Source organism: Rutilus rutilus (genome assembly GCF_951802725.1).
Source record: "Rutilus rutilus genome assembly, chromosome: 1".
NCBI classification, from domain to species: domain Eukaryota; kingdom Metazoa; phylum Chordata; class Actinopteri; order Cypriniformes; family Leuciscidae; genus Rutilus; species Rutilus rutilus.
The window spans coordinates 14251471-14262392 of NC_140209.1; the positions used below are offsets into that span (position 1 = coordinate 14251471).

The 10922-nt window shown below is 37.4% G+C and overlaps 1 protein-coding gene across 1 annotated transcript; it reads left to right on the top strand.

Moving 5' to 3' along the window:
• The first annotated feature begins 5234 nt into the window (after positions 1-5234).
• On the top strand, positions 5235-10153 carry LOC311286171 (hemicentin-1-like). The gene is made up of 4 exons (XM_084402249.1): positions 5235-5448; positions 5876-6199; positions 8985-9281; positions 9368-10153. Exons 1-4 carry the CDS (start codon positions 5349-5351, stop codon positions 9481-9483), a joined length of 837 nt encoding a protein of 278 aa, XP_084258375.1. The 5' UTR covers positions 5235-5348; the 3' UTR covers positions 9484-10153.
• The last annotated feature ends 769 nt before the right edge of the window (positions 10154-10922 follow it).

A 10922-nucleotide genomic window follows, 5' to 3' on the forward strand; every position in this document is an offset into this window, starting at 1 on the left:
ACCACATTTTCTATGTTAAGTTTACTACAGTACAGTAGTTATTACAGTTTATCAGTTCACCATGGTTAATACTACAGCATGCTGTAACAAAGTGCAGTAAATACTGTAATATACTACACTGCCCTACAAAGGCAAAAGACCTTAACTCACCAGAGTGTGAAACTGAGAAAAATGACTTTAAAGTTTTTTTGTTGTCCAGCCAATTGTATGATAGGTAGGACACTGAAAATTTGCCAAGTAGTTGTCATAATGAATATATTTATCTACATAAAAAAAAATTTAGCTCAAACTTGACCTTTAACCCTTATTCGGAAGTTACTGCATTCTGCCTTTGCATTATCTGCAAAACAATAATGGCTCATACAAAGGCAAAGTACCTTAACTTCTAATTTATTGACCATTTTGACTTTTATCACTCTATAAAAACATTTCTATGATAACAATGATAGTCTTAAAATAACATTTAGTGAGTTCTGTTTAGAAGGCTTAATATTACATCAATATAATATTACAAAATAAAAAACAAAGAGAAGGCTACTGTACTGGATCATTTTAAAACTTTATCGGTGTTCTTAATTTAAGTAAAATAACACTTTAAGAAGTTAAAGTAACCTTTCACAAATATGAGATGAACACACACACACACACACACACACACACACACAAGCCTCTGTTTTCTGACGTGCTCTCTGCTTGCCGTTGCGAATTGAGGAACGCGCTGATTAGCCGGTTTCAAATGTTGCGTGTGCAAAGATAAGCGCCAGTAAATTTAAAGTATATGCTTAACGGCCCAATGAAAAATAATGAAAACCAGGACATTTTCATCACTTTATAAAAAAAAAAAACAGCCACGACGGCCAGGACAAGACGTGAAAACAGGACATGTCCTGGGAAAACAGGATTTTCATGGATTTTGAGTTTGACCATGTTAAAAAAAGGTAAGCTGCAATCTAAGTTATATCTGCTGGGTTGGTTTGTTTGTTTGTTTGCGTGGTAATGTTTTCTCCTCCCCTTACATATTGTGAGGCGTCCCCAACCCACTCGCTTGTTTTCTGTCAGTGAGTGCATCGACTGTCAGATTGGCTGGATGGATAGTATATCCAGGCTTTGATTTATGGTGTCTTACAGCTGACACACCATCTATTATGTAACATTAGGCTATTTTTGGATCAGGTGTTTTGTGTGTCAAGTAGCCTATCTTAGCCCAAGTTTGCATCGCTAGCTAGCTAACTAGGCTACCAGTATCCTAGCTGAATTTCATAAAATCTGAAGTAAGTTAAATTGCATATCTAAAAAAAAAATTCTTCATGTATCCATATCATCCTTAACGTTACCTTGATCTTGGTGTTTGCGTTTCAAAGCCATCTCCACCATCATTTTCCCGCGAGGATAGGCCATTCTTAATGCTAGATAAAGTTAAAAAACAACCACTGCAACAATTTTATTTTCACTTTATTTATTGAATGGGTGTGGGCCGTGGCAAAAGTGCTTAAATTACATATAGGCATTAACGTTAACTTCAGCGCGGCAAAAATTTAACGTTGGTAAAACAAAGGCAGAGTGCCTTAACTCCAACTGTAACTTGATTCCAGCATTCTAGAGTGCAGCGGAACCAAGCTAAAAGACCGTAACTGATGTTAAGGGCTTCTGCCTTTGCTTTCCCTCAGCTTTTGGAAGTTATGACAAAAACAACATCTTATTTTTAGCAGAAAAGAACAAAATTGACTCAATATATTTTTCCACATGATAAAACTGATGTCCATTGTTCCAAAAATGGCAATAACTAATTTTGACCAAAATTGAAGTTAAGGTCTTTTGCCTTTGCACGGCAGTACAGTATACTACAATTGACTACATTCTACATTCTACATTCTACATTTTACAATTGACTCATCCCTCCATACTGGCACCTTCCCTACAGCATTCAAGCAGGCTCGGGTCACTCCACTGCTTAAAAAACCAACGCTAAACACATCTTTTGTAGAGAATTACAGACCCATCTCTCTCCTACCATTCATTGCAAAAACACTTGAAAGAGCTGTTTTCAACCAAGTAACATCCTTCTTGTCTCTAAACAACCAGCTGGATGTCAACCAATCTGGCTTCAAGAAAGGGCATTCAACTGAGACTGCATTACTGTCGGTCACAGAAGCCCTACGGATTGCAAAAGCTGCTTCCAAATCTTCACTCCTCATTCTCCTTGATCTGTCTGCTGCCTTCGACACCGTGAACCATCAGATCCTTATGTCCAGCCTCTCATCACTGGGCATCACAGGAACTTCACTCGACTGGTTTGAATCCTATCTCACAGGTAGGTCCTTCAAAGTCGCATGGAGAGGCGAGGTATCCAGAGCACATCAACTGACCACAGGGGTTCCCCAGGGTTCAGTTCTTGGTCCCCTCCTCTTCTCCATCTACACTACATCACTGGGACACATCATACAGGCACATGGTTTCTCCTACCACTGCTATGCTGATGACACACAACTCTTCCTCTCATTTCGACCAGATGATCCCACAGTAGCTGCACGGGTCTCGAGCTGTCTGGCAGACATCTCCACATGGATGAAGGAACATCACCTGCAGCTCAACCTGGCAAAGACTGAGCTGCTCGTCCTCCCTGCCAACCCGTCTCTACAGCACGACTTCACCATCCAGCTTGATTCATCATCAATCACCCCATCAAGGTCGGTCAGAAATCTGGGAGTAACGTTTGATGACCAGCTGACCTTCACAGATCACATTTCAAAGACAGCTCGATCATGCAGGTTTGCGCTGCACAACATCAGGAAGATCAGGCCTTTCCTAACTGAGCACGCAACACAACTCCTCGTCCAGGCCCTGGTCATTTCTAGGCTTGACTACTGCAATGCTCTTCTGGCCGGACTTCCAGCATGTGCTACCAAACCTCTTCAGATGATCCAGAATGCTGCAGCTCGTCTTGTCTTCAACGAGCCAAAGAGGGCCCACGTCACCCCTCTGTTAATCTCTCTGCACTGGCTACCTCTCGCTGCTCGCATCAAGTTCAAGGCATTGACGCTTGCTTACAGATCTATCACACGCTCAGCTCCCTCCTACCTTCACTCACTCCTACGAGCCTACATCCCCACCAGACAGGGGCGGACTTTACCATTAGGCAAAGGTCGGCAATTGCCTTGGGCCCCGAGCTACCTAGGGGCCCCCAAAATGCCCTATTACCTTATGCTTAATTTATTTTATTTTATTTTTATATGTTTCTAAAACTCCATTTGCGAAAAATGGCATCAATCATTAGTGTCGCAGACAGGAGGGGGCCCCCCCGCCTCACTACATTGGACTATTCCATTATCTTACTTTTACTGCGCAACTGCAAGTGACAAGGCTGTGCCAAAAAACTGACGGAGAAAAAGAAGTGATTGACCGACAGAGTGTATAGAGTAGTAGACAGAGTAAAAATGAAGCGAAGCTAAGCTACCCAAGCGGTGCTGAAAAAAGGAGGAAGCGGGAGGAAAGCAAAAAGTCCGAAAAAGTGCGCGGCGCGAAAGATAAACAACACGCAGTAACAGGAGGACTGGGAAATAGAGCAATTGATCCCCAGAGCAAGACGAGTCTAAACGCGAAAATTTAACGTTTCGAAGTTACCCAAGCCGCTCAAATAAAATAAAAAAAGTGAAAAGACGCTGATAAGTATTTGGGAACGCTGCCAAAGATGACAAACTTTTTTACGGCTACTGTTGGGGATACAGATCAGGAACAACAATGTCCAACGCACAGAAAAATCGTGAAGCAAAGAGGACACAGAGACCGACAGACAAAACTGAGCAGTTTATGAATCATGATATTTAAAAAAATCTCAGCTCTCAGATTCTGTCAATACTATTACGAAATTCAAACAATAAATACCGTTTTGCCATTTTAATGTGACATGACAGATTCCTATAGCGGCACGTGAACTGGTCTAATTCTAAAAACTACCCAATAGTAAATAAACACGAATTAACAATGTTGAAAGATACCGTATAACTTACCGAAATGCATATTCCTCATTCATAATATCGATCAATAAGTGTTTTTCAACCGCGGAAAGAGGTAAAACAGCTGGAGAACAATCGTCACATAACATTTACCCCAGGAAAGCCATTTAATTGGCTAGAAAAAAAGAGCTATAGAGAGTATTTGGCTAAATATGTGTACTATATTACTTATTTTAACCTTAAATTATACCAGCTGATAGGGCTTCTTTTTTTCTTTTTTTGAGAAAAAGTAACGCCTGCCTTGTAAAACGTTACCTAATATTTATCCAAATTAGTCAATATTGAATCAAATCACAAGAATTGAATCGAAATGGTGAAATTTGCCAAAAAAACTAACAAAAAAAACCTTGCTTACCAGAAATTGTACCATGTAAACATTGTAACATGTTTCTGTTAGGAGTAAAGAAGTGTAGGCAGGGTTTAAAGGGGACGTTTCTTTCTCCTCTCTAACCTTAACTTCCCCGTATAGCTTTACCTGCCTATCCACCATTCAGTCACTACATCTTTTTTTCGTTCTCTTTTAAAGATTGGATGGGGAGGGGAGGGGCCCATAGCCTACCTTCGCCTTGGGCCCCCGATTTGCTAAATCCGCCACTGCCACCAGACGCCTACGATCAATCAACGAGCGACGTCTCGTGGTTCCATCACAGAAAGCCACAAAATCACTTTCCAGATCATTCTCATTCACAGTTCCATGCTGGTGGAACACTCTCCCCACCCTCATCCGGAATGCAGAATCCCTGACAACATTCAAAAAACAGCTGAAAACCCATCTCTTTCATGAGCACCTAAACTCATAAAAAAAAAAAAAAAAAAAAAAAAAAAACCTTTCCCTTAAAATCCCACTTATCATGCTTATGCTACTCTGAATAATGCATGAACTTCGTATTCTGAACACTTCTTGCGTTGTTGTTGTCTTTTGCCTCTTCATGATGACTCGCTTAATTTAGTCCTGATTTGTAAGTCGCTTTGGATAAAAGCGTCTGCTAAATGACTAAATGTAAATGTAAATGTTTTACTATAGTAAATAGGCTACTAAAGTTTACTACAGGCGGATTTTTCACGTGTACACTCTTCAGTTATTCTCATCTCTTATAGCATGCATTTCAGAAACTGAAGCAAAAGGATTGTTTTCTCATTTCCTATTACAACTAACTCTAATAAAAGGGAATTGACACCAATAAAAGTTGTGCTTTGTGGTTTTACTGGTGTAACGACACGAGAACAGCACAGGAGTTTATTCTGACTGCCAACTCTCACAAAAATCACTTCATACAACTTTTGTTCTCATTTAATTACAAAACTTGTGGGCTTTGAAGAGTTTTCAGGAGATTAATGCCAATTGATAGGCTATTAGCTACTGGAGACGTCTGCGAACTTTTGAGGAAAATGCTTCGTCTGCTTGCTTTGCACTGTTGTTTGTGGAATCCCGTTGGTAAGTATATCATGGCTTCAGTAATACAGAAAAAAAAAAAACTACTATGTCCTCTAAGCAACGTACCTTTTTTATTAGCTAAAAACACATCTGTTATTTAGATACCTTTGTAAATGTCTTTTGTTTTGTCGTTAATATCTAATAATTTATTATTTTATTTGTTTATTTACCCAGCAAAAACAGAACCTGGCCTTAACGCTAGTTTAAACATGCATGGTAATAGATATTGCAGGGAAAAATTCATATCCTTATGGGAACAAATTTAATTCTTTATAGGCAACTTTTGTCTTCATTTAATCTACTGTATGTAATTCTGTAGACTTTTATATATGTGTATAATCCTCAGGCCTATGTGTGTGTGTTTAATTTAAAGTTAAATTAGTAGTGGCTAGTGCTCATTTGTCTATAAGTTTGTTTTGTTTTGCAGGTGTGTTTGGTGATATAGATGCGGTGAAGTCCATATCAGTGACGGAGGGAGATTCAGTCACTCTAGAGCCTGGTGTTGCTATACTACTGATAAATAAGGTACTGTGGAGGTTTGGAGATCAAGGTGCTCTCGTAGCTCTCATAGATGCCGGTCAGATCTCATTATTCAATGGTTCTGATGGGAGATTCAAAGACAGACTGAAGCTGAATCACACTGGATCTCTGACCATCACAAACATCAGAACCACAGACACTGGAGCTTATGAAGTAAACATCAAGGGAGGAGCAGGAGACCAAGTCAGGAGATTTAATCTTACCGTCTATTGTGAGTAACTTGACCATTTCAAATTATTTTATTGGTACAAAACCACAATATTATGAATAAAATAGATGGGATGAGATACAGAATCAACAATTTGTTAATTTTTGTAGCATTGGTCTTAGGGTGTGTTCACTTACTGTACTTGTTAGTATTGTTATTGCTATAAAACAGTTTCTAGAACTGAGATGTTTCAGTTCAAGAAACATCATTTCCGTGGGCTCATGCCGAGTCACGTGCACGTGGTTTTCAATTTTTGCCTGAATGGACTTTCTTCCTTTTTATTTTTCTGGAAAACCTACTTTTTAAAACCTTTATTTGGATAGCTCTTTTTTACAATACAGAATGTTTCAAAGCAGCTTTCCAGAGATAACAGGAAAATAATGCAACAAAGTTTGTTTCCAGAAGAAAATTAGCGTTACAGTCCAGCTGAAGTAAGCTTTGTTGTAAAAAGAAAAAAATATTAATTTAGTTTATATAATATATAAATTATATAAAAAACTCTGGAGAAAACCGTGATGTCATTGTCCAGCTCAGTTCAGTTCTCATATAATGGTGCAATGCAGGCAGATCAATAATATTGTTAAATATTAAATTAAATGTCCCCAACTAAGCAAGCCAAAATCCAATAGTGACAAAGGTGAAAAAAGGTAAAAAAAAAAAGGCGACAGTGGCAATGAACCAAAATTCTATCAGTGACATATGGAGAAAAAAACCTTGGGAGAACCCAGTCGGGGGCCAGGTCTCCTCTGACCAATGAGCGAACAGTGTATGATTATGATCCAGGCAGCATTACACTGTAAAAAGGAATACGCTATATTTACTCAATAAAATTGTGGCAACAGATTACAAGCAATATTATTAATTAAATTGAACAAATTAGAATTGAGTAATAATTAATCAAATTAATTCCTTAAAAGGTAACCATTTAAAATGAGTAAAATTTACATTTAAAAAAATAAAAATATCGAAATAACAGACAGAGGTCAAAGATGAATTAAGAACTCTTTATTTTTTATTGCCAACATTGGAGACACCTGATGTTAACAAGCAGAATCACTGAAGGAGAAAACCGTAATTGTAAGTCACCGTTATGGTGATCAGTGTTTGTTTTAGTTGGGCTCTTGACCTTAAAACATTAACTTTAGATTTTGTTTGGCTGTTGTACCTGAGTTATAACAGCCAGATGAACAAAGAGAAAAGGTGATCTGATGGTGTTGATTGTGTTTTAACAATCATTATTTCACCTGAATCGCTGAACTCATACAGAGCCCAATGTCTGAGTTTTGTTTATTTTATTAATTATAGCAGCACTGTCCTTGTACAGCATAATATGTTTAGCCTTTTCAATGAAATCCAAATGATCAAAAAAAAAAAAAAAAAAACTTTTTTTTATGTAGGTACACACAGGCATCAAGATTTAGCGTACGAATCTCAGCAATGGTGACAAACAGATCACCTCTGATCATAAGCTCATTATATATTCATGCAGCAATGCATGATGGGAGCCATTAATGAGTTTTGATTGGTGGAACCCAGAATGCACTGCAACATGCTTTATAAATGTCACCATTGTTGAGATTCACAGGCTGATTCTTGATGTCTGTGTATTTAAAAAACAAATCAATTTTTTTATATATATATTAGATATATTAGATAATTAATTATAGCAGCTCTGTCCCTGTATAGTATCATATTTTTAACTATATGAGTTCAGAGAATCAGGTCAAATGATTGTGGAATAATGATTATGTTAAAACACAACCAACACCATCAGATCACCTTTTCTCGTTGTTCATTTGGCTGTTATAACTCATGTACAGCAGCCAAACAAAATCTAAAGATAATGATTTAAGGTCAAGAGCCCAACTAAAACAAACACTGATCACCATAATGGTGACTTTAATTATGGTGTTCTCCTTCAGTGATTCTGCTTGTTAACATCAGGTGTCTTCAATGTTGGCAATAAAAAATAAAGAGTTCTTAATTCATCTTTGACCTCTGTCTGTTATTTCGATATTTTTGTTTAAAAAAAAAAAGTAAATTTTACTCATTTTAAATGGTTAACTTTTAAGGAATTAATTTGATTAATTATTGCTCAATTCTGATTTGTTCAATTTAATTAATAATATTGCTTGTAATCTGTTGCCACAATTTTATTGAGTAAATATAGCGTATTCATTTTTACAGTGTACAGGTCAGAAGTCAGATTGGATTACAGGTCATTACGCTGATATGGAGACAAGTTTGTTAAGGATACTTTATACTCATGTCGAGTATAAACAAAATAAAATTGTATCTTGGTAAAATGTCAACATTTGAACCACTTTATAGATATATAGATATATTTTTGCACTTTTAAATTAGTATCTTTAGATACATTACATTATTTGAGTAAGCAGAACCTAATACTTACATTTAAAAGTCCCAGACAACCCAGATCTAACCCAGGTCTAAGGTGTAATTTAGCAATTTCTCAAAAAAAAAAAAAAAACCTTTCGTCACTGGCGCGCAATGAATTCTGGGATAAGGGAGGCCGCACAGGATCCATCTGTTGTATCATTCATTAGGCTACCCGTGAAATGCACTGTGAATTGGAACAGAATTCATTGTGCCACAGTGACACAGTCGGCCTTCAAAGGACGCAGCCTCTGAATTCAGACACAGATACGGTGTCAATTGATACCCAGTGATTACTGCAAATGATTCATTTTTTAAATTAATGCTTTTCTGTATTTTACAAATACATTGGTGTATTGGCCAAAAATGATTATTTCTGTTTATTCTCCAGCTCGTCTGCCTGTTCCTGCCATCACCAGAGACTCTTCACAATGTTCTTCGTCATCATCGCCATCATCAAATTGTTCATTGCTGTGTTCAGTGTTGAATGTGAATCATGTGACTCTCTCCTGGTACAAAGGAAGCAGTTTATTGTCCAGCATCAGTGTGTCTGATATCAGAAGCAGCATCTCTTTACATCTGGAGGTGGAAAATCAGGATAAAAACCCCTACAGCTGTGTGCTCAACAATCCCATCAGAAACCACACCAAACATCTGGACATCAGTCAATTCTGTCAGCCATGTCCTGGTATGTCAGCGTTTCGTAACTGCAGTAATATAAATTCCAGTAATTTTTTTTTTTTTTTTTAATTAAGTTCTAATTTTTTCCTTTAGAAATCTACTGTTGTGGTTTTACTGAACCTGTGACCCGATTGGTCATCACTGCTCTGGTGGGCGTGGCTGCTGTTGCTTTTGTGGTTTATGACATCAGATCCAGGGATGCAAAGTAGGGACAAGAGAACAGACATCATCACGAGGACCTCAATGATAAATCATACTGTGTCATGTTTGACTTGTTTTGTCATGTTTTGACAAAATCTTCACTTAGCCAACTTCAGTTATTTGCTGGTTGTAGTGTATGTGAAGGTGGCTTACACATATTACACATATATTTCATATATAAATGTATATAAACCACATATAAACATTTAAACATTTATTAAAAACATGTTAAGGAATACATAAAGGATCTGCAATATACTGTATGTATAACGGTCACCATCTGGAGTGCCCTTGCCCACACCAGACTATCTTGTTCACTCACAGGCTACATCTCCCATCATTCTCTGCCTGGACTCATCAGCACTCATTATCACATTCACCTGTAACTCATTATCTTGTTTAGTTCACCCCATATAAGCCTGGTTCACCCCATCACTCACTGCAAAGTTTTGTATGATGTTGCACTGCACTTCTGAGCGTTTTCCCTGGTTTTCTTGTCTCTTGATTTTTTAGATTTCTTGCCTGTCCCATGGATTACTCTTGTGCCTCTGAACACTGCCTGTTTTGTTTTTGTTTGTTTGTTTGTTTGTTTGGACTGTCTTCCTGTGCTTGACCCTTTGCTTGTTGGATTACGATTCTGGATAACCCCTTTAATAAAAGCTGCATTTGGATCCTCTACCCTCGTGTCTCGGAGCAGTTTGTAACAGAAAACTTTGCCAAACATGGATCCAACAGTGAGACTCATGCGTCTCAGCCAAGGTCCATAACATCTAAACTGCGTTACACTGGTGCCAAAACTTTGCAATTTTCTTTTGTTTAGACACACATAAATCAAGAATCAGCCTGTCATCTGGCTGTTATAACTCAGTTATAGCAGCCAAACAAAATCTAAAGTTAAAACTGTAAGGGTCAAGAGCCCAGCTAAACAAACACTGATCACCATAATGGTGACTTAAACATTTGTATTTTTCTCCTTCAGGGATTCTGCTTGTTGACATCAGGTGTCTTTAATAATGGTCAAACTCAATTAATCACTTAATTATCTCATTAACTTCAACACTGCTTCAATGTTATTTATAACACTCTGAGTGTGGACTCATATAAACACTGGGCAGTGTTAATTAACACTGGGGATTTTACTGTGTGGCATAACTATATATATATTTATAATTTACATGACTTTTCAATGTTTAGAAAATCCCACTTGTTTCCAAAACAATTAAAACAATGATATATTTTTTGGTTTTAGCTTATTTTAATGTTAGTTTTTTTATTTTTTTATACATAACATTTTGTGCCGTTTTGATGCTGTCAATAGATGTTTTACGTGTCAACGTCTGTGCTTTTTTAAAATGGAAGCTCAAAGAACCACTGAAACAGACATTGAAATGTAAAATATCTATTGACAGCATCCAAACTGTACAAAATGTTCTGTATGAAAACGTAT

What these genes read in the sequence shown, in the direction of transcription:
- LOC311286171 (XM_084402249.1), top strand. Translation starts at nt 5,349, where the DNA reads ATGCCAATTGATAGGCTATTAGCTACTGGAGACGTCTGCGAACTTTTG. An exon ending in TTGTTTGTGGAATCCCGTTG is followed by an intron (nt 5,449 to 5,875) that starts GTAAGTATATCA and finishes TTTGTTTTGCAG; the next exon opens with GTGTGTTTGGTGATATAGAT. An exon ending in ATTTAATCTTACCGTCTATT is followed by an intron (nt 6,200 to 8,984) that starts GTGAGTAACTTG and finishes TTTATTCTCCAG; the next exon opens with CTCGTCTGCCTGTTCCTGCC.